The 27,051-nt window shown below is 37.3% G+C and overlaps 1 protein-coding gene across 3 annotated transcripts in view; it reads right to left on the bottom strand.

Moving 5' to 3' along the window:
* Positions 1–27,051, bottom strand: part of tbc1d22a (TBC1 domain family, member 22a) — a 160,848-nt gene that overhangs the window by 90,151 nt on the left and 43,646 nt on the right. The window contains exons 7-9 of one of the 3 annotated variants that reach the window (XM_056260383.1): positions 23,077–23,139; positions 22,707–22,772; positions 16,630–16,744 (exon numbers count right to left, since the gene is read on the bottom strand). In XM_056260383.1, the coding sequence (XP_056116358.1) occupies positions 16,630–16,744; positions 22,707–22,772; positions 23,077–23,139 (244 nt within the window). The remainder of the gene's footprint in view (positions 1–16,629; positions 16,745–22,706; positions 22,773–23,076; positions 23,140–27,051) is intronic. The other 2 variants (XM_056260384.1, XM_056260385.1) reach the window with 2 other exon arrangements.

Consider the following 27,051-nt stretch of genomic DNA (forward strand, 5'->3'; position numbering starts at 1 on the left):
TGTCTGTGAAGATACAGACCAGAGCCGACAACATACCAACTGTACTGCCTTCTGCAAAAAAAATCATATCCCGAGGGTCTTTTCTGACATATTGCCACTTTACGAATTACACAAGCCATAGACAGGTTAAAGTGCTGCAATGATCGGTTGATAAACTTATTTATCATAATTCATACATTTAGCACTTAGGAAACATGTCTTGTTATAATCATGTTGAAAACAGCCATGATGCTTTGATCCTTTTTTTTTTCAGGATTCTTTGATGAATTTGTTTGAAACAGATTTTTTTTTTTTTTTTTTTAATTGAATGGATCCTTGCTAAACGAAAGCATTCATTTCTATTAAAATCTAACTGACCTCAAACTTTTGAAAAGTAGTATTTTCTGAATTTTCAAAACGGTTAAAGGACGTACGAGAACTGATTGATAACTTTTGGGTAAAGTTAATGGACCGCCGAGCACTATGAAGTGGTGGATTTACAATCTCCTCTTATATTATATAATCAATAGGTAATCATAGTCTTTTTTTTTTTAATCCAGTGCATTTATTCAGGTTATGTTTTTAATGATTTACAGGCCTGAACCATATCAGGACTGCAGTAGACTTTACTCCGAATGTTTTCTACACAATAAAATTAGGAACTTAATTTGTAATTATTTGACTAATTATTATTATATGATGAAATTATTTACATCGTAGTGATATTTCTATTTTATCTTGATCTTATGTTTGTTTTTTAACTCAAACTAGCAGCAATAAAGGAATAGTTCACTTCAAAATGAAAATTCTGTCATCATTTACTCACCCTCAAGTTGCTCCAAACCTGTGTGAGTTTCTTTCTTCTGTTGAACATAAAAGAAGATATTTTGAAGAATGTCGGTAACCAGACAGTTGATGGACCCCATTGACTTCCATAGTAGTAATAATATACTATGTAAGTCAATGGTGTCCATCAACTGTTTGGTTCAAAATATCTTATTTTGAGTTCAGCAGTTTGGAACAACAGGCTGAGTAAATGATGACAGAATTTTTATTTTGAAGTGAACTCTTCCAATAAATATGTAAAGACCAACTCTGCCCATGGTCATGAAGGTCAATAACGCTCCGCATGTCCACTAAAACATCTCCATGTTTTCTTACAATTGGTTGAGGCCTGTGTTCCAGTGAGGTCCTGACCAAATTCGGCCTTGAAGGCAAAAAAAACAAAAAAACACTGCATATGCTTTTTATAAAAAGCCGCTTTTACCACCGTTGGCCCGAACTGTTCTAAGAACGGTAAGGAACGGTTCCAGTTTTATTTCCACTTGAGCTTTCTTCGGCACGGCATGAATACAAACCGATTGTTTAATGATTGTGTGGTTTTAAGGGATATTTCTCTCCTTGAGTTAGAGATGCATTTCTAGGTTTTTAATGATGGTATAAAGCAGTGATTTTTTATTCCCATTGCTATGGTATATTAACACTGGGATTTGTGCTGTTTAGATGAGGTTCAGACAAAGTTTAGACAAAGTCCTCTGGAAGTAAGTGCATTGAAACAGACATAAAGTAATTCAATAAACCCTGCTAATTTCCGTCATCACTGCTTTCTGCTCTTTCAGGTTTAAAATAAGACTTTAAGTTGATACAGTTTTGTTTACCGTTCAAACACAGATGGAGATTCGAGAGAACATTTTTGACATATAGCCAAACAATAGAAACTGACTGTGCCTTCTGTTATAAAATAGCATTTTTTTGGCGTGATTTCCAATAAATGAACCCAAAATGATGGCACACATGTTGAAAATTAGCCGATAGACTGTTCATTCATAAAGTGATAAACTGTTTCCTCACAAAAGCAGTTTATCGAGGGTACTGAAGCCACTCTTCAAAAACGGCATCTAGTCTCCTCACCAGTGTATTTGCGTTACACTTTTCTTTTTTCTTTCTTGGAAGTGCGCCTTAAAAGGGCTCTGTTTCTAGTCAGCCTGAAAACTTTGATTGGCTGTTAAAGTGTGTTTAACTAGAGCTTGATCTTAAGTTGACTGGAAGATGGCACTCCAGCAGATTCGACAAGACTGTATATACTATTGACATAGCAGAACAAAACTGTACAGAAATTAGAGATTTTATTGAAGAAAATGTCTCCACACTCTTAAGTGAAGTGGCTGGATGAGCGCAATGTTTCTATGATTGAAACCTGAATTAAAAGAGAAGAACATATTGAGAATCTGGTCTACTTTAAAATAAATTAATTAATTAATTAATTACCAAGAAGCAACATTAACATTCCGTTTTCATCAAAGCCGTGCAAAGCCCAATCAGTCATAGTTGTATCAAAAATCGTACATGTTCTTTATACAGATTATCATGTCCTATACATTTTCCACTGAATTGTGCGATCTGAAGAGCTTGAAACAGCGTACAGTGCGCTGGTTTCTTCCGTGCGTGTCTGTTATGAGTCAGAGAGCTCATTCGCTCTATAGCTGTCAATCATGTGATCATAACTCCTGCCCTTCTGAATGGCGATATTGTGTCTATTTCCTCGTTCTGAGTTCCGCACATACATAACTGAGAGAAACGTTTCTACTGATAAAACTGAAATTGTTCTTTGCGTTGCAGTTTAGGGTTCTTTACTCCCGCCTTTTTGTTTCAAAACTGTTAATGTCAAAGCCTCCTCATGATTTTCTGGAGCTCAGCTATACAACTATACACAGACTGTCAACATACGCTCAACAGGTAAATGATTTCTTTATTAAAATGTCTAGAAATTATAACTGGCTTCCAACCAATCATGTCTTTTTCACTTTTTAGTTTAACTAAACATGCTCTGTTCAGTAAAAGATACTCTCATCTTCTCCACAAAGTAAGTGATATGGAATTTATGATCCATATTGAATGTCTAAACATACCCAGACACACAAAAAAATATTAAAGCTATCCCAAGACTTTAAATCACGTTTTCCTTTTAAAACGGTAAAGGTCTCACGTTTTTGCTAATTGTGGCCTTCATGAACATAATTGTTCATGAAGAGACACAATGCAACTCTAAACTCCATTGTGTATTTCAGATGCTGTCACGTATTATAATCATCTGCAGAGAGAACTGCCACTCAGAATACACACATGACGAAGGACGTAAAGACATCATAGGGGATTGTGAAGATATTTCACTGGAACTTGGTCTTCATTACATCTATATCGTGTTCAATGTCAATGTTATGTATTATTTGTGGCGAGCAGGACGAGGCAGAGGGCTGTGAGAGAATGGCGTGAGGCTGTTGACTTGATTACTAATGATCATCACCTGCGCGACGCACCGGTCTCGTGTCTCTCACGAAGGAGCTTCAGAAGCGTAAAAGGATCTACACAGTGAAGGACGAGAGAGGACCAGGCCTGGACTATTTATGTTATGTTATGTTTTGTTTTTATATGTGGCGGCAGTCGTCCGTCGTCAGTGTGGGGCTGCCGCCTTTACTTTCGTTTTGTATTTGTTTATTTTATGATTATTAAAGTGTGTTTAAAATTTACCGCTTCGCATCGGGTGGATCTTCGCCTCTACGTCGTGCATTAAAATCCTTTAATGCATGGCTAGCCGTGGATTATCCCTTACATATAGTACTTCCAAAGCATGGTTCTTTATGGAACCTTATAAAAAGGGTTCTATTTAGCACCAAAAAGGGTTCTGCTATTGTTACAAGCCGTCGAACCGTAATATGCTACTGTTTAGAACCATTTTTCTTAAGAGTGCACCTATCGTGCAGGAGTGAATTAGCTGGAGGCAGTCAATCATTTCACATTCAGTGTGAAAGCTCTGTTCGTCGGCGATTCGCTCAGCTTTATCGCGTTGTGCGCAGTGTGAAATGGCATTTAAGCATGAAGAATAAGTGCGTAGTTACTTTTTGGATCATTCTTTTTTGAATTTTCAATTACATCAGTCTTCCATTTATCGGAAAAATCCACTGTGTCATTAATTCACGATCAAACCACTGAGACAGTGCTGTTATTTGCATGAATATATATATATATATATATACACTACCGTTCAAAAGTTTGGGGTCAGTGAGAATTTTATTTTTATTTTTTGGAGGAAAGAAATCAATACTTTTATTTATCAAGGAATAATTAATTTGATCGAAAGTGACAGTAAAGACATTTATAATGTTACAAAAGTCTTTTGAACTTCCTATTCATCAAAGAATCCTAAAAAATAAATAAAAAAAAATGTAAAACTGACAGACCAACAACTGTTTCAACATTGATAATAATAATAAATGTTTCTTGAGCATCAAATCCTCATATTATACTGATTTGTGAAGGATCATTTGACACTGAAGACACTGACACTGGTGATGCTGAAAATTCAGCTTTGATCACAGGAATAAATTACACTTTACTATATATTCACACAGAAAACAGCTGATTTACACTGGAATAATATTTAATACTATAACTGATTTTTGTTGTATTTTTAATCAAATAAGCGCAGCCATGGTTAGCAGAAGAGAATTCTTTTAAAAGTATTTAAAATCGTACCGACCCCAAACTTTTGAACGGTAGTGTATATATTCAGTATATCTGTGCAGTAAAGCAAATAACCCTTTTGTGTTAATAAACTGAGGTTCAGAAGTGAATCAAAGTGGCTGAAACATTTGAATCTCATGCATAATACAGAGCAATGATTGAACGCAAAGAGTTCATTCTCATGAGTAATGTGAAAGAAAGAAAAAAACGCTTAGAAACTAATGATGTTGTTGGCTTATTTACCGCAAATTTTGTGATGCTGCTTCAACTTTGCTGTTCAAACCAGGAGAACAAAATGGCTCAGAAAAAAATACAAAAATCGCCAGTTACCCATTATGATTAACATAATGAGTGCTATCATTGTTTTCAACACTGTGCAACCAGAATATACGTGTAAACATAAAAAAAAAACCCACGTGTTTTAGTGTGTTATGATCCTTTAATTAGGAAGTACGACCCCTGGTTTTATTGTGCATACAGGTCTCTCTACTGGATCAAGTTCCCGAACAACTGATGGATAACCTAAGGTTATGGTTAATGAGAACTTGGTACTTACGGTGCCGATTGAAAAACTGAAAATTGAGGGTACCGTTTCTGAATTTGTGAGTGCTGAGGATATAGTGTAAGGAATATAAGGGAATGTTCACAAATGAATACACAGTAACAGTTCATTCCTTCAGTATGATCCTTTCAGTAAACACAAATATAAATAGAGACAGAACTGTCAAAGTGAGGTAACCGTAAAGAGGCTGTAAGCACAATAAATCCCTTCAACTGGAGCCAGGCTCTTTGGCCTCTGCTATCACTTCCTGTTGGCCTGCATCTTCTTTCTGCATACAGGGGCGAAGGGTAGATTCCCCTTGGCATGCTGAAGCATCCAACTGCAAGGAGCTGGAATCATTACTGACGTCTGACTCTACACATCCCTGTAGCGCCATATGCCCTCTTTTTGCAGGCTAACGTATACGGTCAACATCAGGTTAAAGGACGCGGTAAGCTTTCACCACCGTTTTAAACCATCGCCCAAGACAGCCCTGAGGAGCTTTCTGGAGGATTATGCAATTTGACCCCCTAAGATGTCCTAAGATTTTAACCCGGTACCACCCACTACTGACCCCTATGTTGGTTAATGAGTATCGAACAGAATTCAAAGACTTGTAGGGCAAGGTTAATTAACATGGAACTCAACTCGGCGAACACGCCATTTCAACACGGTGAAATAACGATCGTTGGGTTGGTAATTATTATAGTTGAGCTGAAAGACGAGGTGTAGATCCATATGTGATTTATGGAGATCATCATCTAGTCGTAATGAAGAAAAAGTCAGTGTAAGGGAGGAACAATCTGCAATGAGAACAGATGAATGAGTTTCGCTGGAAGTTCCAAGAGAAAGTGTTGACGAGGGGCTCAAACTAACTCATTTCATGTTCCAGAAACACCAAAACTGCCTTTTTTGAGGGCCAAATACCCCCCTCTGGGACTTAATTAGGTAAGTATTTTCTGTTGTTGTTTTGCTTTTTAAAAAGGGGTTCAGTCAAAGAAATAAACTCATAGAGAAACCAGATTTTGGTTACTGACAAACGGATGTTGAATAAATCTGAAGACAATGTGAGAGGTGCTTGCCTGTGAAAAACAAACCAGGTGGGTTTAAAAATATATTCCAGGTGGTTCCTTAGAGACAATGTCAAAAAAGTCCAATGCTGTCTTCGAAATCACCCCCTTTAACCTCTTTCACTATTCCCTACAATACTCCACTAACATAGTCCACTTGAAGGAGTGAATGAAAACGAGTGAGTGAATTCGGACACCGGAAGGGCTGCCGCTTCTGCGTGTTTGTGATTGCTGTTTAATAATAATCATTTGAAACTCTGCCATCAAAACTAGCAGGTATAAAACTTAATTAATCAATTTAAAAGGAATGTATACTTGTATGATAATACGCTGGACCTGTGCGGTTTGGAAAATTCAGCTGTGGGCGCCATCTTCCGGGCAAAACACGTGAATTAATTCAGCACGCGACTCTCACTCACAGTGCATTATGAGTATTCTCTAGTCGTTGAGCGCACATCGGTCGTACACTCGTTATTGCGGTGCATTATGGGATTGAATGAGTGCACTCAATAACGTCCACTATGGTTTTGGACACCACTACGAATGGCTGTCCCCTCAAATAGTGCCTTATTTAAGGCTATAGGGAGCGATTTCGGACACAGCCCAAGTCTTTATCAAATTCTCTGGTCTCTAGATATGACTAAAGTGCCTCAATGGAACTATAAATGTGGTTTTCGGCAGTTATCATATAGGCCAGGCGAAAATCGGTCAATCGTTTCTGGAAAATGGTGAGGGATTTTTCTTTTCAGACTAGAACTCTTTTGAAGAAAAGAAAAGGAGAATATTATTTAACTTAGAATGTATTATACACTACTGTACAAACCTTTAGGGGCCAGCATATTAAAATTAGGCTGCGGAAAATTCAGGAATAAATTACATTAAAACATTAAATAGAAAACAGCTGTATTACTATTTCAAATGATTACTATTTATTCAGTATTTTGAACAAATATATCCAGCCTTAAATGAACAGTAGCGCAGGTAAAGACAAAATGCCATGGAGAGTTGCTTTCCCTCAGCGAATATGCAGAAAAATTCTAATTTGTGTAAAAGAAAAGCAAATAAAAATGTAACGAATACAAATCAATACAAAGTGTCTTCATCTGCAACAGACTCATAGGAAGGTTATGGCTCTTGTGTGGGTTTTGGCCCATGGATCCACTTAAGACTACATAAAAAATTCTGCAAAACTGCAGTAGTTTTTTGGGCCTCAAAACTGCTCACCAGTGGCATAAATGGCTCCTTGGACATGTAACCATAGCAATTGTTTGCGACTTCAGAAATGTTACGATGTTTTTATTGCTGCTCTGTGTGCAAGAGTGGGAGTGCGTTATGCAGAATGGCTGGAGTCCAATAAACCTCAATGCTTGAAATAGTTTGATTTGAGAGTGTGGGGACTTGGGTAAAAATACCGGATAAACACCACAACTCATTCGCTGCCTCTACAACCCAAGCATTGAATGCAAGAGCAGCAGTAAAAGAGTTGAACTTCCCTGAGTGTGAAATATTATGCAAGATTAGCCCATTAGAATTCATTTGCCTTTATTAGAAGCAAAAGGGGAATCATTACATGTACTGTAATGGGAAACTCATGAGCCATTAAAAGCATGGCCAGACAATAAAACTGTACTTGTAAATTGATACCAAAAATAAATAAATTGATAATTCCGAAACATTTTTTTACGGGTGACCAAGTGACATTTCCATAGAATACTCCAAGAAATTATTTTGTTAATTGTTATAAACTACACCAAGTCAAGCATGACACGTTTCACAGATGTAAATGAACAGAAAAGTGATTTCTCAGAGCTAGGATCTGCGCAGAAATTCAATTTATAGCTTTTTATAGCCAAGTAATTAAACTAGATCCAAAAATATTCAATAACCGTGATTAGTCAGAGAAAACGAATGACTTTATGACAGGGCAATTTTTCCAGATCATTCTTGGCATTTTACACTCAGAGATGAAAAAAAAAAATGAATATGCAGCTCACAAAGCTAGACATAGCTCAGTTTATGGAAGACTAATGGGAAGCTTATTGAAAATGAATCGTTTCAAAGTTAATGTTATGTTTTCTGTTAACGTTATTTGTTAATATTACATTATCTATTTCTGTTATATGATGTAATCCAAGTTATTTGTTGATGAGTTATTGCTATGTTATAACTTACCACTATGCTAATTAGCAGTGTTATGTTACATTATTTGTTATGGTTGTTATTTGTTAATGTTATATTATATGTTATTTTGTTATTCCTTAACATTATGCCATTTGGTAACATAACATTATCTGTTAATGTTACATTGTGTTATTAATTAATGTCACACTGCTGGTTAATTTTGGATTATTTGTTACTGCTACTTTATATGTTAATGTTACGTTATCCTGTTAATGTCACATTGAACATAATGCGACAAAAAAGCATTATACTTTTTATTGATGCCATGTTATATTATTTATAACGGTTACATTTTCCATTAAGGTTACATTATGTTATCACTTAATATTATGCTATTTGGCTATACAGTCAAACCAAAAATTATTCAGACTTATATATATATATATATATATATATATATATATTTTTTTTTTTTACTAGTGTGTGCAGGACACTATCGTTCATTTATGCAATTGAGGATAGCAAAATAAAGGAAACTGTGACAGTGGACTACCAGTAAAGATGTATAACAATTTGGGACCAAAAATTATTCAGACACTTTGACCTGATCATGTTTTGCTCAAGTGTTTTTTGTCTAATTGCTAATGCGACCTTTTTATACCACAGACTGAACAACATTAAGCATTGCTTGGTAATTGGTTGACCTAAATTGGTATTATCTTATCAACCCAATTCATTTGTGAGACAGTCTAACAGAAAGATGGCCAAAACCAGTGAAATATCAACTGATTTGATAAATCTTGAAGTTCTTGTCATATTTAATTATCATTTTCTAAACTATAGCGAATAAACTGTGATAATGTGAGAAATGTTGAAGGTGTCTGAATAAATTTTGGTTTGACATATATATATATATATATATATATATATATATATATATATATATATATATATATATATATATACAGTATATACACTCGCCTAAAGGATTATTAGGAACACCTGTTCAATTTCTCATTAATGCAATTATCTAATCAACCAATCACATGGCAGTTGCTTCAAAGCATTTAGGGGTGTGGTCCTGGTCAAGACAATCTCCTGAACTCCAAACTGAATGTCAGAATGGGAAAGAAAGGTGATTTAAGCAATTTTGAGCGTGGCATGGTTGTTGGTGCCAGACGGGGCGGTCTGAGTATTTCACAATCTGCTCAGTTACTGGGATTTTCACGCACAACCATTTCTAGGGTTTACAAAGAATGGTGTGAAAAGGGAAAAACATCCAGTATGCGGCAGTCCTGTTGGCGAAAATGCCTTGTTGATGTTAGAGGTCAGAGGAGAATGGGCCGAGTGATTCAAGCTGATAGAAGAGCAACTTTGACTGAAATAACCACTCGTTACAACCGAGGTATGCAGAAAAGCATTTGTGAAGCCACAACACGCACAACCTTGAGGCGGATGGGCTACAACAGCAGAAGACCCCACCGGGTACCACTCATCTCCACTACAAATAGGAAAAAGATCCTACAATTTGGAAGAGCTCACCAAATTTGGACAGTTGAAGACTGGAAAAATGTTGCCTGGTCTGATGAGTCTCGATTTCTGTTGAGACATTCAGATGGTAGAGTCAGAATTTGGCGTAAACAGAATGAGAACATGGATCCATCATGCCTTGTTACCTCTGTGCAGGCTGGTGGTGGTGGTGTAATGGTGTGGGGGATGGTTTCTTGGCACACTTTAGGCCCCTTAGTGCCAATTGGGCATCGTTTAAATGCCACGGCCTACCTGAGCATTGTTTCTGACCATATCCATCCCTTTATGGCCACCATGTACCCATCCTCTGATGGCTACTTCCAGCAGGATAATGCACCAAGTCACAAAGCTCGAATCATTTCAAATTGGTTTCTTGAACATGACAATGAGTTCACTGTACTAAAATGGCCCCCACAGTCACCAGATCTCAACCCAATAGAGCATCTTTGGAATGTGGTGGAACGGGAGCTTCGTGCCCTGGATGTGCATCCCACAAATCTCCATCAACTGCAAGATGCTATCCTATCAATATGCGCCAACATTTCTAAAGAATGCTTTCAGCACCTTGTTGAATCAATGCCACGTAGAATTAAGGCAGTTCTGAAGGCGAAAGGGGGTCAAACACAGTATTAGTATGGTGTTCCTAATAATCCTTTAGGTGAGTGTATATATATATATATATATACACACTCACTATATTATGTTCTTCTGTAACGTTACATTAGGTTTTTAACATTGTAAAATGTATTAATGTTATGTGACATTATTCGATAACACTGTTGCATTGCTCTATAACAAATTAGTGCGCTTTAAAAGCAAAACTGTCAAAACCTCAAGGCCAAACTTGCTAAATGGAAAGTTGTGCATTATTTAACAAAATCAAACTGCTGGTATCTTTTTACCAAGCAACAGGGCTAGGGCAAGTCTCAGAGGGAACTCAACGAAGAGGAAAAGAGGAAAAATACCTGCCACTAGACATCTCAGGGATCCCAAGGCAGTCACTTAACAACTCGTTAGAGCAAATGAGGAAAGTTAATCAGACCTGCATTAAAATCAGCACTGGGCTCAGTACTTCAAAGCGAGAAATCTGAACAAACCGATACTCATTAAGGCCTCGATTGTGGGTCACACACCACTAACTGTTCAATTCAACCGTGGAGGCCTGTGGCACTTAGTCAATGAACAACCCACAAAGGCCTTCCAGAAGATGGACTGAAAGCAAGAGTCAGCGGTTACAAGGTTAGGGAACTTAATGCACATGACGTAAAATACATAGGCTATTTGGAATCTTTCTGAACCATGGTGCCTCCAGGATGGGTATATGCTGGACATCCGCCGGGAACGCTAAGCTGAATGTTATCCTCATCAGAGCAAAATGCTGTTGTGGAGGAAATCTACTAGCATGTATCTTCTTTGATTGACTAACTCCTCATGCTAACCAGCCAAACAACATGGTGTCCATCTTCAACCAACATCTCAAATCTTTGTGCTCCACTATTCAGATCACCAAGATAACTCTTTATTCCTTCAACCAGCACTGATGGTGTTGTCCTCCTCAGTAATTCTCCACCTAATCCAGTCGATCTTTAACAGTAGTGCCACTGATCCACATCTGCCCTCCAGAACATTACTCTTGGGGAATCTATACATGAAGACGATGTAAATTATCTTCCTTCTGAATCAATAGTGTACCACACTACTCCACGTACCATTTCATCACACACTCATTCCTTTTAATTATAAAACTTTATAGTCACCTAATGGGAAAACAGCTCCGGTCTGAAAAAAAACCCCGGAAAGAACAGAGGAGCTGAAGAACAAAACCTTCCGAGACAAAGTGGCTGCCTGATTAGATGGAGACTTCCATGAAGAACGGCACTGTAGATTAAAAATATCGATAGAATAGACATATGTAGCTTAACGAGCTATGCAAATGAAGGCAAATGATTAAAAGAGTAATGAATGGGGATATTGAAAGGGTCTGGTGGTTCTGAAACTTTTATTCACACAGAGAACTATAAGCCAAGGCAAATGAAGATGACTTTAAAACTAAAAATGTCTGATGTATATTGCAGAGAGAAAATGGCTCCAATCAGATCTCTACATAACTTCCACAAGTCAAAAGTGCTTTCAACAGATGTGTTTAATCAGTCCACCAGGAAACCGAGTCATGTTTCTACATTAGCTTGTGCAATTAGTGCTTCTGATGAAGAACTATTTTCACTTAAACAGACAAAATTGTATGCTCCTTTCTTCTGTGGTATGTAAAACAGCTTGCAGGCAGCCTTTGATGCAGTCTATTATTGCAGGTATCATAGATTTAAAGGAATAGTTCCCCCAAAAATGAAAATGTGTCAATTTACTCTTGATATTGCAAATCCATAGGAGTTACTTTCTTTACATTTTACATTTACATTTATTCATTTAGCTGACGCTTTTATCCAAAGCGATTTACAATTGCTATGCATGTCAGAGGTTGCACGCCTCTGGAGCAATTAGGGGTTAAGTGTCTTGCTCAGGGACACATTGGTGTCTCACAGTGGATTCGAACCCGGGTCTCTCACACCAAAGGCATGTGTCTTATCCACTGCACCATCACCACCCCATCTACTGCACCATCACCACCAACTATCATTTTTTTTTTTCTGATTTATCAGCACCAATAGTAGCTTTGTGGGACGATCTGTTATTGGTAACAGTGAAACAAAAACAGTCACAGGCTTCGCATGGAGTTTGTAGTGACATGCTTTGTACATGAAGAAGTGGATTTAAAATGCGCAGAGAATGGTATGTATATGATTCAATAAGACGGCAATTTAAGACATTTAATTCATTTGCTCAACTATTGCTACTTTGGAGAACTGCATGTTTGCAGACAAGGTTAGAAGCTGTTTGAATCCTTATACAATGTGTTGGTTAAGAATGGAAACTTGCCTTTCATCTTAATTCGCAATTTCACTTATGCTTTGTGCCGATCCAGTACGATTTCCTGATCAGGGAGGGCATCCCTAGGTTTTTGCTTTTGAACATCTAAACGTTTGCTTCAAAAGACAAAATATGCACAAACTGCATAAATGTGCAAAACCTGCACAGGAATAATCCATTTATAATTTTCCGTTTCCCTGTTTCGTTCCCCCTGTTTTTAGTAGTTATGCGCAAAAGAAACATAAGAGCAAAGTACAATGTTTAAATCTAAAACATGACTGACTTTTTGTTGACTTTAAATGGGTGATAGATTGGTTATGGCCATATTTTTCCATTTTAGTTACCGGTATTAGCAAAATCTTCTCTACCACCTACTGGACTGGAGTATTAATTGCTTGTTACGCACAGGAGTAATTATGTCTGACCCAATTTTACAGTTTAAAAAAGGCTTATTTATCGGGTTTTTCTTCAACAAACGTGATTGGAACACTCAAAAAATTATCATAGAGCTACATGATATTATTCATATTATTTTGCTGATACTTTTAGGTACCTTTGCACTGAATTCACCCATCCGACTATTCATGAAACGATTTATTTGATAATTTCTAAAGATACAACCACCACTAAACACCATATTCAAAGAAAACGGTTTCCTGTTGGCCAGTCTGGCTTTTCCTGTCCAAGCTGCCGTTTTTTTTGGCCATGAAGAATCATGAATGTGGGCCCGTCTTGCTGCCGATTGCTCTGTAAAACTACAAGCAATCAAAAACTGCAAAAAACATTCAGGTGCCCTCTTTCCTGTGCAATAGTTTGACTACCACGAGAAGGGTTCACTGCAGCCTTGCTACTACACGAAATCAATCAGATTGAATTTAACTTCGGTTTGTTTTTTCTTCCATTAGACCTTGACCCTCTAAGTCCAAAAACTCAGAGTAGATTAGAAATTGCATTTATTGTAGGCAAATCGTATTCAAATGTATTTTGAAGGCTCTTGGAACAAGGGCAGAAAAGCCCCAATGAAGATTTTCCCTGTCTCCTCTAGCCTTTATTTACAGGCATAATGAAAATGATTGTTTAATAATGAAATGCCCTAACAGCAAGGTACACACAGCCACAGCACTAACTGGCCCCTAATTTAGCCCTGTCATCATAAATTTTTTAAAGCAGGAATCAAGAACGATCTGTGGCTTAAAGTAAATAACACAATTCTGCTAAAAGGAATTTGTGGGCGTATTTCATTCTGCACTGACTAAATAGAGGCTTATGCTCTGATCCAGAGTATTTCAGACGAGCAGCGTTGGGGAGCAACTAATTAAAAGTAGCTGTAAGCTTCAGAGTTCATTCAAATCTGTAAGACCTGTTCTACTTTAGAAAACTAATTTTGAAGGTGGTCGTTCTTTCCCATGCAATAACTTACAAGGTTCATATCCACAACAGTGCCATGACGTCATGAAAGTGCCGAAATATTCCATGTGTTGTGAAGTCGTACAATAGCTTTGAAACAGAGTAAGAGACCAGAATTTAAGATATCCCTGAAAACCTTGACATCCACCACAGAAATAGTGATTTATGGGCAATTTAAAAAGAATCATAGTCTTGAGTCCAATCTTTGAAAGAATCTATTGACAGAGTCAAATTTGAACTAGAGAAACTGATCCATCTAAATCAGTCATAACTAGCAGAGCTAGGGCGATGTCAAGCTTCTTAGTGGATAACCAATTTAATTCTGGTCTGTTTCTCACAAAGCTATTGTACGACTCAGAAGACATGGAAAGTAGTCCACAAAGTCATGGACCATTTGTATGATTTCCTGAACCTTGAAAGCTTCAGTCCCGGTTCATTGTAACTGCATGGGACTCAAACATTCAAAATGTCTCCTTGTGTTTCACAGTAGAATGAACGTCAAAGGTGTGGACTCTCATTACTCACAGGAGGGTGAGTAAATGATGGCAGAATTTTTATTTTTCAATGAACTATTCATCCGTAGTTCATCCTGAGACTGAATGTAGTTAAGCTACTTTAAAACTGTATCTACCCAAGTAAGGATTCCTTGGTGTGCGCCGTTACACGTACATTGATGGATATGCGTGTCTCGTCAGAGTGAACCCGTGATGTTTTGCTACTGCTTGACCTCAACAGTGAGCACTTGGCCCACATCGAACACTTTGAATGAGTGTCTGTCACACATGGCACCATGCCTTATTGCGCCTGGTGGAGTTGAGGGAAATAAATTGCTGAGAAATTTGGTCCAGGTACATTTTCCTGCAAACTTTCCTCCACACACAGTGAAGAGAGAGAGTTGTCCCAAACATCTTTATCCTGGGAGAACAAGGGCCTTCTTCAGGCATTGTCGTTGTCTTCTGACAAGTATACAAACACAGAGGCATACAAAACAAATAAAGTATGCCTTTCAGAGAAAGAGCAATTAAGAATCTCAATTTACCACGTGAACCGCAGAAACTCTGCTGGGAGAAAGAAAACCAATAAGGAAATAACAAATGGTGCATTAAAACCAAGCAACATCGCTACGGGACTTCTGACAACAAGATGTTGTGCACCATTCAAGGTCTAGGCCCAAAACATACTCGTGTTCCTCCAAACCCATAAGACGTTTGTTCTTCTTCAAAACAAAAATGAAGATATTTTAAATGGACACCTGAGGGATTTCTGTCCTTCCACTGAAAGTCTAAAAAAAATGTTCATTAATAGTAAGACATTGTAAAAGTATTCCATATGAATCCATGTCTTGTGAAGAGACATGATCACTTTATATGATCAACAACAGATTTAAATGTAGGCTTTTATTCACATATAAACACATATGACTAATCATAAAGCAATTGTGTCTCTTCAGAAGACTTGGATTAAACCGTTCTATTCAAATGGATTACTTTTACAATGTTTTAATGCGTGATCCTTTTGGTTGCATCATAGACTTTTTAAAGTAGGGACAGAAATGTCTCAGGCTTCATTAAAAAATAAAGAACGAAGAATGACAGTCTTATGATTTTGGAATGATGCAATGGTGTGTATATGATGACTTTTTTTTGCGAACCAACCCTTTAATTCTAACCCTTCATATCACAAAAATAACTGCATTAATAAAAAAATCAGAACGCAATTCATGAAGGGGCGTTCACACTGACAGTGATTTGCTGTGACAAAGCGACCAGAAGTCACTCGTTTTCAAGGAAGTCAGTGATTTGCTGCGACATGGGCAACTGCGACCGTTGGCAACAAAGTTGAGCAGAAATGTGTGCAAATGAGCAGTGATGCGGTGTAACCTTTTTCTTTCAGCAAATGCAAAGCATTTGTGTACTTGTGTAGAGTATGTTTTTGGCCTGGAGAACAAATTGGGCGGAACTTGAGGGATTTGATTCCTCGAAGATCAGACAAGGTCAAATGACCCAGAAAAAATGTATCCTCATAGATGCCAACAGCAGAGCCTGGGGAAAAGCCCCTTATCCTCCATCCGTTGAGTGCATCAATTGAGCCGAGCCTTGCTCATTGCATGGTTCAGGATATAACTGTCCCATAAGTCCATTGGGAAGGGTCCCTCTGGGCCCCTCAGAATCATTAGTCTGGACAGCCCGTTTAGTCTACTTGAAATCATACGCTCAAAGGTGTAAAGGTCAAGACATAGAAAGACATTGGGAACAACCACAAAGATTGAATCTGACAAACTCAAGATCCTTGGAAGAGCTTAAACGGGCATGTTATGACAAATATTGAAAAAATATGATTGAGAAATGACATTAAAATTCATGCCACCGGGCATAACTCAGTTGGTATAACACCAACGCTGGCTAAACACCAAAAGCGAAGAACAGAAAAACTTGTGAGTTTACACAGCTGTGCTGTCTGAGTCTGCAAGGGCCTTATACATAATTATGAGACTTCATATGCATATATCATATTGCAAAAGAGTTACTGACTTACCAATATACTCGAAAACATAAACCACAAAGAAGGGTGTGACAAGGTCATTGATCCCCTGAACGTATCCACTTGCTGGATGTCGTATTGCCCAGATGAACAGAATTCGCTCAAAGATCTAGAAAAAAGAAAGTTGCAAAAAAAGAAGATATCATGATTATGTTCAACATTAATATGCAAGTAGCAATTTCATTTAATCATGCAATACAACATGAAAACTGAAGTAGCAGAATTTGAACGTACAAGGTCACTCAAACGGTTTTAATTAGAGACACAGTGGGATCAGCCACCCCCCAGCTAGCAATCAATTAAGAAAATCAATTAAGCCTTCTGAGCTTTTTAATCATTAACATCACAACATTCAATGGCGTAGACAGCAAGGTGAGAAATTACAATTAGCTGTGTGCATATTTATTATTAGATGGCGCTCTCTCTTAGATAGACTTCAGACTTTAGCCCAAAGTATACTGCAGTTTTGACGCAAACGATATGTTAATTCTGTTTTTAAGAGGAAACCAGAATAAGGTATTTGTAATTTCCTCATAGCTGTGTTTGCAAACGAGGAAACTCGAAATTCTAGATGATACCAGAGTTGTGACGTTGGAAAGGGCATCTCGATGTGAAACATGAAACAAGTGAGTTTGTTGCGAATGGCAATGGCATTCGATGATATCGTTGAAGTGTTTGTCTTGTTGGTATAGAACAATTGTTTTGTACACTGTAATGAATTTATAAGATCATAAACGGGTAAGATTCTAAAACTTTTAAAATCAATATTTCATGTCCCCGTCACCGGAACTGTTTTTGTTAGTGGATGCCTTGTTTTTAATGAGCTAATAAAATATTCCAATATTTTGTGCCTAATTATTTACTTATGTGGCAAGTAGCTGTGTAATAAGTGGGATAATGTACACTCACCTAAAGGATTATTAGGAACACCATACTAATACTGTGTTTGACCCCCTTTTGCCTTCAGAACTGCCTTAATTCTACGTGGCATTGATTCAACAAGGTGCTGAAAGCATTCTTTAGAAATGTTGGCCCATATTGATAGGATAGCATCTTGCAGTTGATGGAGATTTGTGGGATGCACATCCAGGGCACGAAGCTCCCATTCCACCACATCCCAAAGATGCTCTATTGGGTTGAGATCTGGTGACTGTGGGGGCCATTTTAGTACAGTGAACTCATTGTCATGTTCAAGAAACCAATTTGAAATGATTTGAGCTTTGTGACATGGTGCATTATCCTGCTGGAAGTAGCCATCAGAGGATGGGTACATGGTGGCCATAAAGGGATGGACATGGTCAGAAACAATGCTCAGGTAGGCCGTGGTATTTAAACTATGCCCAATTGGCACTAAGGGGCCTAAAGTGTGCCAAGAAAACATCCCCCACACCATTACACCACCACCACCAGCCTGCACAGTGGTAACAAGGCATGATGGATCCATGTTCTCATTCTGTTTACGCCAAATTCTGACTCTACCATCTGAATGTCTCAACAGAAATCAAGACTCATCAGACCAGGCAACATTTTCTTCAACTGTCCAAATTTGGTGAGCTCTTGCAAATTGTAGCCTCTTTTTCCTATTTGTAGTGGAGATGAGTGGTACCCGGTGGGGTCTTCTGCTGTTGTAGCCCATCCGCCTCAAGGTTGTGCGTGTTGTGGCTTCACAAATGCTTTTCTGCATACCTCGGTTGTAACGAGTGGTTATTTCAGTCAAAGTTGCTCTTCTATCAGCTTGAATCACTCGGCCCATTCTCCTCTGACCTCTAGCATCAACAAGGCATTTTCGCCCACAGGACTGCCGCATACTGGATGTTTTTCCCTTTTCACACCATTCTTTGTAAACCCTAGAAATGGTTGTGCGTGAAAATCCCAGTAACTGAGCAGATTGTGAAATACTCAGACTGGCCCGTCTGGCACCAACAACCATGCCACGCTCAAAATTGCTTAAATCACCTTTCTTTCCCATTCTGACATTCAGTTTGGAGTTCAGGAGATTGTCTTGACCAGGACCACACCCCTAAATGCATTGAAGCAACTGCCTAGTGATTGGTTGATTAGCTAATTGCATTAATGAGAAATTGAACAGGTGTTCCTAATAATCCTTTAGGTGAGTGAATATGCAGCTGGTTATCGCAATATAACTGATCACACTTTTGCGATAACCACCTGGATCTACATTATTCCCTTACTTAAGCGTCACAAACATTTAATTTATTTAACAAAAACATGTGAGAATTGTCCTTGCTGTTGTGGAAACCCGAGCTCCAAAAATAACATAATAAATGTACACCACTGTAATACAATATTCACTGTACATGAGTTTGTGTTTTAGTGTTTTAAGGAAAGAGTGCATTCATAACTTACACACACAAGCACGTCACTTTTTCTTAGTCCAATGTCATTGTCTGTCAGCGTTATTTTGTATTGTCATTTTTGTCAACAGTTTCAGTTTAATGTTTTATTTTTATCATGATACATAGAACATTCTGTCATAGTTTGTTTTGAAAAAAAAAAATGTATCAGTAATTTGAGTAAAAGATGCGATTCAGGAACATGTCCTACTTGGTAAAACCGTGTTCATTCTTTAAATACATTCAATGTAGTCTTGTCTGAGTTTTGAGTAACTTCAGCACTTTAACGCCAGATGTGGTTTTTAAGTTGATCTTTTTTGACAGTAAAAAAAAAAAAACTTTTTTTTGCATTCCTTTCTTTGGAGGCAATACCTTAATTCAAAGTGATGGTGACAGTTTTCTGTGTGTTTTCGTCTCACCTTGCTGTCAGCACAATGGAAAGAAGCAAGAAGTTTGACTTAAATCAAGAGGGAAAATGGAAGACTTTCTCTTTCTCTTCTCTCTGACGCATGCAACTGACATCTCCCGCGCTCCTTTCAGAACGTAATGTATCTGTCATCCCCAAATAAACTCATCTCTCACGTTGAGCCCTAAACAATAAATGTGTACAAGGCAGCTCGCGCTCGTTTTCTTTCCCGATTGTGTCGATCAAATGGTGCGGCTTTCACATCTGCGTTCTTTTCTATGATCAAAGCTCCATTTATCAAAGACTTTAGACTGATAATGTGAGTTTCTCCACATAGCTGACATCTCCTGCCTCTTTTCTCTCTCGAACCCTCCCACACCGTCTCTTCTCCTTCGAGGTAGTCATGGCAAGATCTCCTCCAGAAGCCTATTACATAGTGGAAATTAGACACCAAACCGGGCAGCAGAAATCAATGGGCGAGCTGGAGTGCACTGAAGCACCCGAATCCAAAATATTATCCATTTATTTGGTTAGGAGACATCCACAGTGAAGATCACCGTACTCCAAACACTGCTCGTTTTTGATTCTCCTTTTAAATGCGAAATTATTATTTAAAAGGCAGCTTGGGGGGATAGAGAAGGAATCTTGCTCAGGGCCACGATGCATCGACAGAACTGTGTTTGCGATGGAAATTCATGTCTTGAGAGCCCATCACACTAAATTGAATATGTTGAATATGAAATCGAAAGGCCGTGTTGGGGGTATTTAAGTGCAAGTCTGGCGGCAGGCCTACAAAAACGCTCGCAGCATACGCAAAGATCTTCACTACACTAGAGCAGTGAACAAACTGAAGGTCACAACCTCAGCCAATCGCAGGACATCCTGCATCGGATGTGGGAACTCCCTATCCTCAGCTCTATGATATCTGCTCCGTTTCTTCTTTTTATATATATATTCGAAGAATAATTCACGTCTGATTTTAAATTTAGGCCTAAAAAAAAAATCTTGGTAAACATTAGGGCAAAAAATCTAAATAAATAAATAACATGTATGTGCATTCAAATGAACGATCTGTATTATGTATTATATAACAATACATGTTGATATATTTTTATAAATATTTGTGAGGTGAGACCAGTTATTTTTGTTTTATTATAGTGGTAATACTTTACAGTAAGGTTTCATTTATTAACATTAGTGAACTACTTTAGTTAGCATTAACTAAGAACAAACAATACTTCTACAGCATTTATTAATCTTAATTTCAACATTTGCCAATACATTATAAAAATGAAAAGTTGTATTTGATAACATTAGTTAATGCTGTGTGAACTAACATGAACAACTGTATTTTTATCAGCCAACATTAACAAATATTAATAAATCTCAAAAAGTATATCGGTCACTGTTAGTTCATGTTAGTCAATATATTATAACTAATGTTAACAAATTATACCTTATTGCAAAGTGTTACCATTACAGTTTTAAGAATATTTTGAATTAGCTTTTATTTGTATATTTTTAATTATACATGTTAATTTAATTTCCATGTTAATTTTTGTGTATTTTTTATTAATTCAATTATGTGCTTTTGACATTTTTTAATATTTAGGATTTTTTTTTTCAGCTTTAGTTTTTATAACTTTCAGATAATTGCCAAGGCAAAGATTTGTCATCTAATATTTATATTTTAAGCTTCATTTCAATCAACAGAAATAACGATAATAACCCTGGCACAATCCACACCCAATGTATTCCATACATTTTGTACATTCAAAATATGACCGAATTATCAGGTTCAGATTCGTCTCTAGCTTGCCTCCCAATCTACTTGTCGAACAAAGGTGCCATTTTATATTACGGATATTGTTGGCTCGTTGGCGAATTGCTTTGCTTCTCTCTTGTAAGATCATGGATGGGCAACTTCAGTCCTGTAGGGCGCCTGTCCTGCATAGTTTGGCTCAAACCCTGATAAAACTCACGTGTCTGTAGCTTTCTAGTAACCCAGAAGATTGTGTTTAGCTGGTTCAGGTGTGTTTAATGAGGGTTGGAGCAAAACTCTGCAGGACAGTGGCCCTTCCAGGAGCAGAGATGCCCATACCTGGTTTAGATCCAACTAAATCTGTAAATCAGTAAAATGTAAAGGTTCTTCTCAGTTAAAGCAAAGCGGCTCAGGGTTTGGAACAGAACATTGGTCCCACACTTCCCTTTACATGCTGTCCATTTTGATTGCACGGTGTGTTTGAGGGCATAAAAAAAGTGTGTTGGCTAATTGAAATTTGTTAGTGCATGTGTCATTGACAGACATCATTACAAGACTTTCTTTTGGCATGCTATCATTTAGCATTTCAAAGCCAACATGCAACCTACGGAAAGTTGACGCAACACCACATGCTCCTGCTTAAAGTGCTCAAACTTAGTTTTAAGGATTAGTTCTCAAATGAAAATGATTTGATCATCTCATGTCATTTCAAACCTGTATGAGATATATTCTCCCAAGGAATACAGACGAAAATGTTTTTTTTTTAAACTACTGTTCGATTAAACGAATATACTGAAGCAGGACTAAAATTTTCAAAGCTTCAAAATGGATGTAAAAGCATCATAAGTGATCCAAAGGACACTATATGTCATGTTTTCTGAAGGAACAGAGTGGTAATTAAGCCCTTATATTTTATAGTATATTTGAATGACAATTAAGCACTTTCCAGAAAACCAAATTCTTCTCAATGATGATTCCCATTTTATGTGGATTTTTAACAAGTAAAATTAACACATTTAAAACAAACACTAAAATATGTATACTAATTTAACGTTAAAATTAAAATACGATATAATATGTAAAAAAAAAAAATTCTCACAATGCATTATTATGAGAATTTTCCCCTTGATTGTCAAATAAATAGTCTCAATTAAAAAAAATCATTTTTTCTTTCATTTTATTTACGTAAGATAACATTTCTAAATAATAATAAATAAATAAATGTCCCTAAACTTGGGTATATGTGCTTAAGACAACTCAAATGATAGGTATAGATCACTTCTATGACACTTGTATGGTTCGGCTGCATCCTTTTTGAAACCGGAAAGCTTTATTTCCCAATCATTCTAAATGTAAACCACCACAGTCTTCAGATTTCTCTCGTGTTTCATTGAAGAAATAAAATCACATGGGTTTGCAATGAGACAAGGATGACAGAATGCTCATTCTGAGATGGATTGTTTCTTTGAGATGCTTTATGTGTCTGGGTGTGAGTTTGTGAGGATGAACTGAGTCAAGCAGAGTAAAATGGGTAGTGCAAACTTCTCACCTCTTGCACAGAAGCTTGTTGAAAGAGAGGTATAAGAGGATTAGTTCTCGGTATGTCAATGTGAATCTGCAGGGAAGAGACACAAAAAAAAAGAGGAGCACAAGCAGGTTAGGACAGAACGGAATAGCGAGAAAGCTCGGAGAGAAACGGGGGTCTGCCCGTTTGAGGCTGCACCTGAGAAGAAACTCACTGGATTCTACTTCCTAAATTCTGCATTCTACTTCCTGTGCACCTTAACGCAAGATTTCCAACCCCAAAAATTTGAGATCGAGACCAGACAGACAGTTTGACAGACAGACAGATGGATGATGATTGAGTGACATGCTTTTGGGTGGACAGAAGCATGTGGCGTGACCATCAGTCCTCTTACCTCGGTGACCTTGGGCTGTAGAACTAAACTTTCCGGACTCATTCGGGGAATATCTATGTGAATCTGATGGTTCAGAAAACACACACACACATACACGTATATATATATACAGTATATATACAAAATATCGATGTCAAGAACATAGAGAGTTATGGAACTGAGAGATGACAAACACACAAATACACAAATATGATCATTATTAGGGATGCACGATATATCGGCCACAATATCGCTATCGGCCGATATATGTTCATTTTTACTGTTATCGTTATCGGCCTGATAAGAAAATTTGTCCGATATATTAAAGCTGATCAATAATGGATTATTTCCTTTAGCTGAGACTCTTCAGATGCCATGATGGTTTTTTGAATTGCTTGAAATATGATGGGAATCACTTTAAAAAATGGAAAATACAGTAAAGTGCAACATGCGCAGCGCAAAATCTGTCTTATAGGCTCAATACACTTATAATGAGAACATTATAATTGTGTGTTTCAGACATGGCTTTTAATGGTGAGACTTTTGTTTTTGTAATCAGCATCTCGAAATTGTATACAAATTTGGATTTAGATTTATCGGCCAACATATCGGTCATTGGCTTTCAAATATAAAGAAATATCGATTATCGGCCAAAATGTTCATATCGGTGCATCCCTAATTTTTTTGCATGATAATATTTTCATGATAATTAAGCACTTTGCAACCCAATTCTACTCAGTGGTAATTCTCATTAAGTCTGGATTTGTCTTTTTTTTTATATCGGCATAAATTAAAGGCAGTACAAATACTAAAATGATCCATTTAAAATATGAGATACTTTTTTAAAAAACATTACTTTGCATTATTGTAATGAGCATTTATTATTGTACAAATGTCACAATAATATCTTAATATATAACCAATCTTTTATTTTTTATTAGTTATAAAATATCCACAATTTAACATAATTTCCCTGACTTTGGATTAGTGCTGTCATGAAAACATCACAATGGCAAAAAAACCAACAAAAAAACACCTTAGTGATCGTAAAAAGCAACTAAATATATCTTTCTTCTTTATTTATAATTTTGGAGTGGTATACAAGATATGTTCTTAACAGGCCGGTGAGAATCACCCAGATATAGCTTGCGAGAGGTGAATCTCACATCGTCAGTGATCACTAGACGGCAGTCTTAAATCAGATAGACATTTATCAGATCAGAGTGACAGCAACAGTTTGATCTTCACATCCTCCTGCCAATTCACTGGAGCTTTAAACATTCCTTGTCATCTTTTCCTCTTCAGCATCTAAATATCAAACACTACCTGCTGGTGGCATTTCTAAACACTCGGAGCTTCTAACATAACAGTGTTTTTGGCAAAGCTAACATGCTGCTGCTGCCAAGACCTCAAACAGTAGGTAAAACGCAACCAAAACCCCTGACTATATCACATTAAACCTCTGGCAAAACTGAACTGCTGGCTTTGAACTTAGCACTGGCCGTGCAGAGCTGTACAGGAAGTTAGAAGGAAATCGCAGGAAGTTCTAAATAATCTCCAGAGTCTTTGATTCAGCTAATTATTGCCACCATCCTGTATAAAGTTCAGTTAGCAGCATTCTCTAGACATAGGAGGCCTTTTCCACAAAATGGGAACACTGGGTCTCATTCACTAATAATTGCGTGGATTATTTCGTATTTGTGCACAGGGGAGAACTTCTCGAGAAAAATCTTGCCTAATTCACAACACGTGTGTGTGCACATGAATTTGTTCTTAATTCCGTTGTATTGTTAGTGAATTTGGAGTATTGTAAATACTAATCTGTGCATGAGGTTAGTCATTTGCATAAAACGCGCCCAAACCATCTCTAAAATAAAGGCTTTCTGCACAACCTTTCGTCACTCCAGTCAAACTTGTCTTCCTCTTTCATTGTATATGATAAAATATATGATGAAATTACATTTTATTATTTGTTCATTTATTATATAATTGTATACAAAATATCATATAATTACATTTATAATGAATAAAATATAATTTCTTATAATTAAAGTCATGTTAAGATGAAATATAAAAGAGTAGGTGCTTTTTGCGTACAAGTGGTTTCAGTGCCTATTTTTTTTTTTTTTTCGTAAATTTAGAATACATTTTAGTGCACAAGTTTTTGGTGAGTCATGATTTGCTCGTACGCAGAGTTCACGCACAAATTTGTGTGTATGCAGGCTTAGTGAATGAGACATTATTTTTACAAAATAGGGACTTTTTTTCCCCAAAGAAAAAGCCTACTAGATATAATATCAGCATTATCATTTTATAAATAACAATTCTATAAATATACATTTTAGATTTCAACCATGTTACCAATACAGTTTGTATGAAACCTATTTTATAATATATTATATATATTATACATATTCCTATATATAGGCCTACACACAGTCATTGGAAAAAGAAAGGACACCCTATTGAATTATGTGGTTTTATGTCTCAGGACATAACAAATCATCTGGTCCTTGGCTGGTCTTAAAATTAGGTAAATACAACCTCACATGAACAAAAAAAAAACATGACATATTACGCCATGTCATTATTTAACAAAAACTAGGCCAAAATGGAAAAGCCATCGGTGACAAACTGCTTCCATAGGAATTAATAGGGTAAGTAGCAGTGAGGCGCTTCAAATCAAATGTCTTTGATTAATTTATCATCAGCATGTGTGACTAACTCTATAAAAGCCGAAGTTTTGGCAGCTTGCTGGTCTGGAGCATACAGGTGTGTGTTAACAGTAACACAATGCCAACGAGGAAAGACATCAGAAATGATCTCAGAGAAGCAACTGTTCCTGCCATCAATCTGGGAAGGGTTATACAGCCATTTCCAAACAATTTGAAGTCCATTATTCTACATTAAGGAAGATTATTCACAAGTGGAAAACATCCAAGACAGTTGCCAATGCTCCCAGGAGTGGACGTCCCAGCAAATTCACCCCAAGGTCAGGCCGTGCACTGCTCATTGCTCAGAGAAAATGCCAAACACCGAAGAGCTACACCTCAGACTCTATACAGGCCTCAGTTAACATGTTAAATGTTCAAGTTCATGACAGTACAATTAGAAAAAGACGGGACAAGTATGGCATGTTTAGAAGGTTTGCCAGGAGAAAAGCTTCTTCTCTCTGAAAAGAACTTGCCAGCGCGGCTTAGGTTTGCCAAGTTGCATCTGAGCAAACCTCAAAACTTCTGGAACAATGTCCTTTGGACAGACGAGACCAAAGTGAAGATGTTTGATCGTAATGCACAGCGCCAAGTTAGGCGAATACCAAACACAGCTTATCAGCACAAACACCTCATACCAACTGTCCATCACACTGGTGGAGGGGGAATCATTTGTGGCTTGTTTTGCAGTCACAGGACCTGGGCACCTCGCAGTCAATGAGTCAACCATGAACTCCTCTGTATACCAAAGTATTATAGAGTCCATCTAATGTGAGGCCATCTGTCCGACAGCTAAAGCTCGGGTCATGCAACTGGACAATGATTACAAGAAGCACAGCAGCAAATCTACAAGAGAATGGCTGAAAAAGAAAAGAATCAAGGTGTTGCAATGGCCCAGTCAAAGTCCACACCTCAATCCGACTGAAATGTTGCGGCTGGACCTAAAGAGAGCTGTGCATAAACAGATGCCCAAAAACCTCAATGACCTGAGGCAACGTTGTAAAGAGACTGATACTGTCATATAGAAAACGATTCCTTCAACTTATTGCTGTTTAAAATGGCTCTACAAGCAATTGAATCATAGGGTGTACTTAGCTTGTCACGCATGGCTTTTCCAATTTGGCTTTCTTCATGGTGTAATATGTCATGTGTTATTGTTCATCTGAGGTTGTATTTACCAAATTTTAAGACCTGCTAACGACCAGATGATTTTTCTTATGTTCTGTTACCAGGGCCTGAAGTTAACTTTTTTGGCCACCAGCCACTGTGGCAGGTGGATATCAAA

The sequence above is a fragment of the Rhinichthys klamathensis genome, unplaced genomic scaffold (assembly GCF_029890125.1).
Source record: "Rhinichthys klamathensis goyatoka isolate OS25496 unplaced genomic scaffold, OSU_Roscu_1.1 h1tg000176l_1, whole genome shotgun sequence".
Lineage (NCBI taxonomy): Eukaryota > Metazoa > Chordata > Actinopteri > Cypriniformes > Leuciscidae > Rhinichthys > Rhinichthys klamathensis.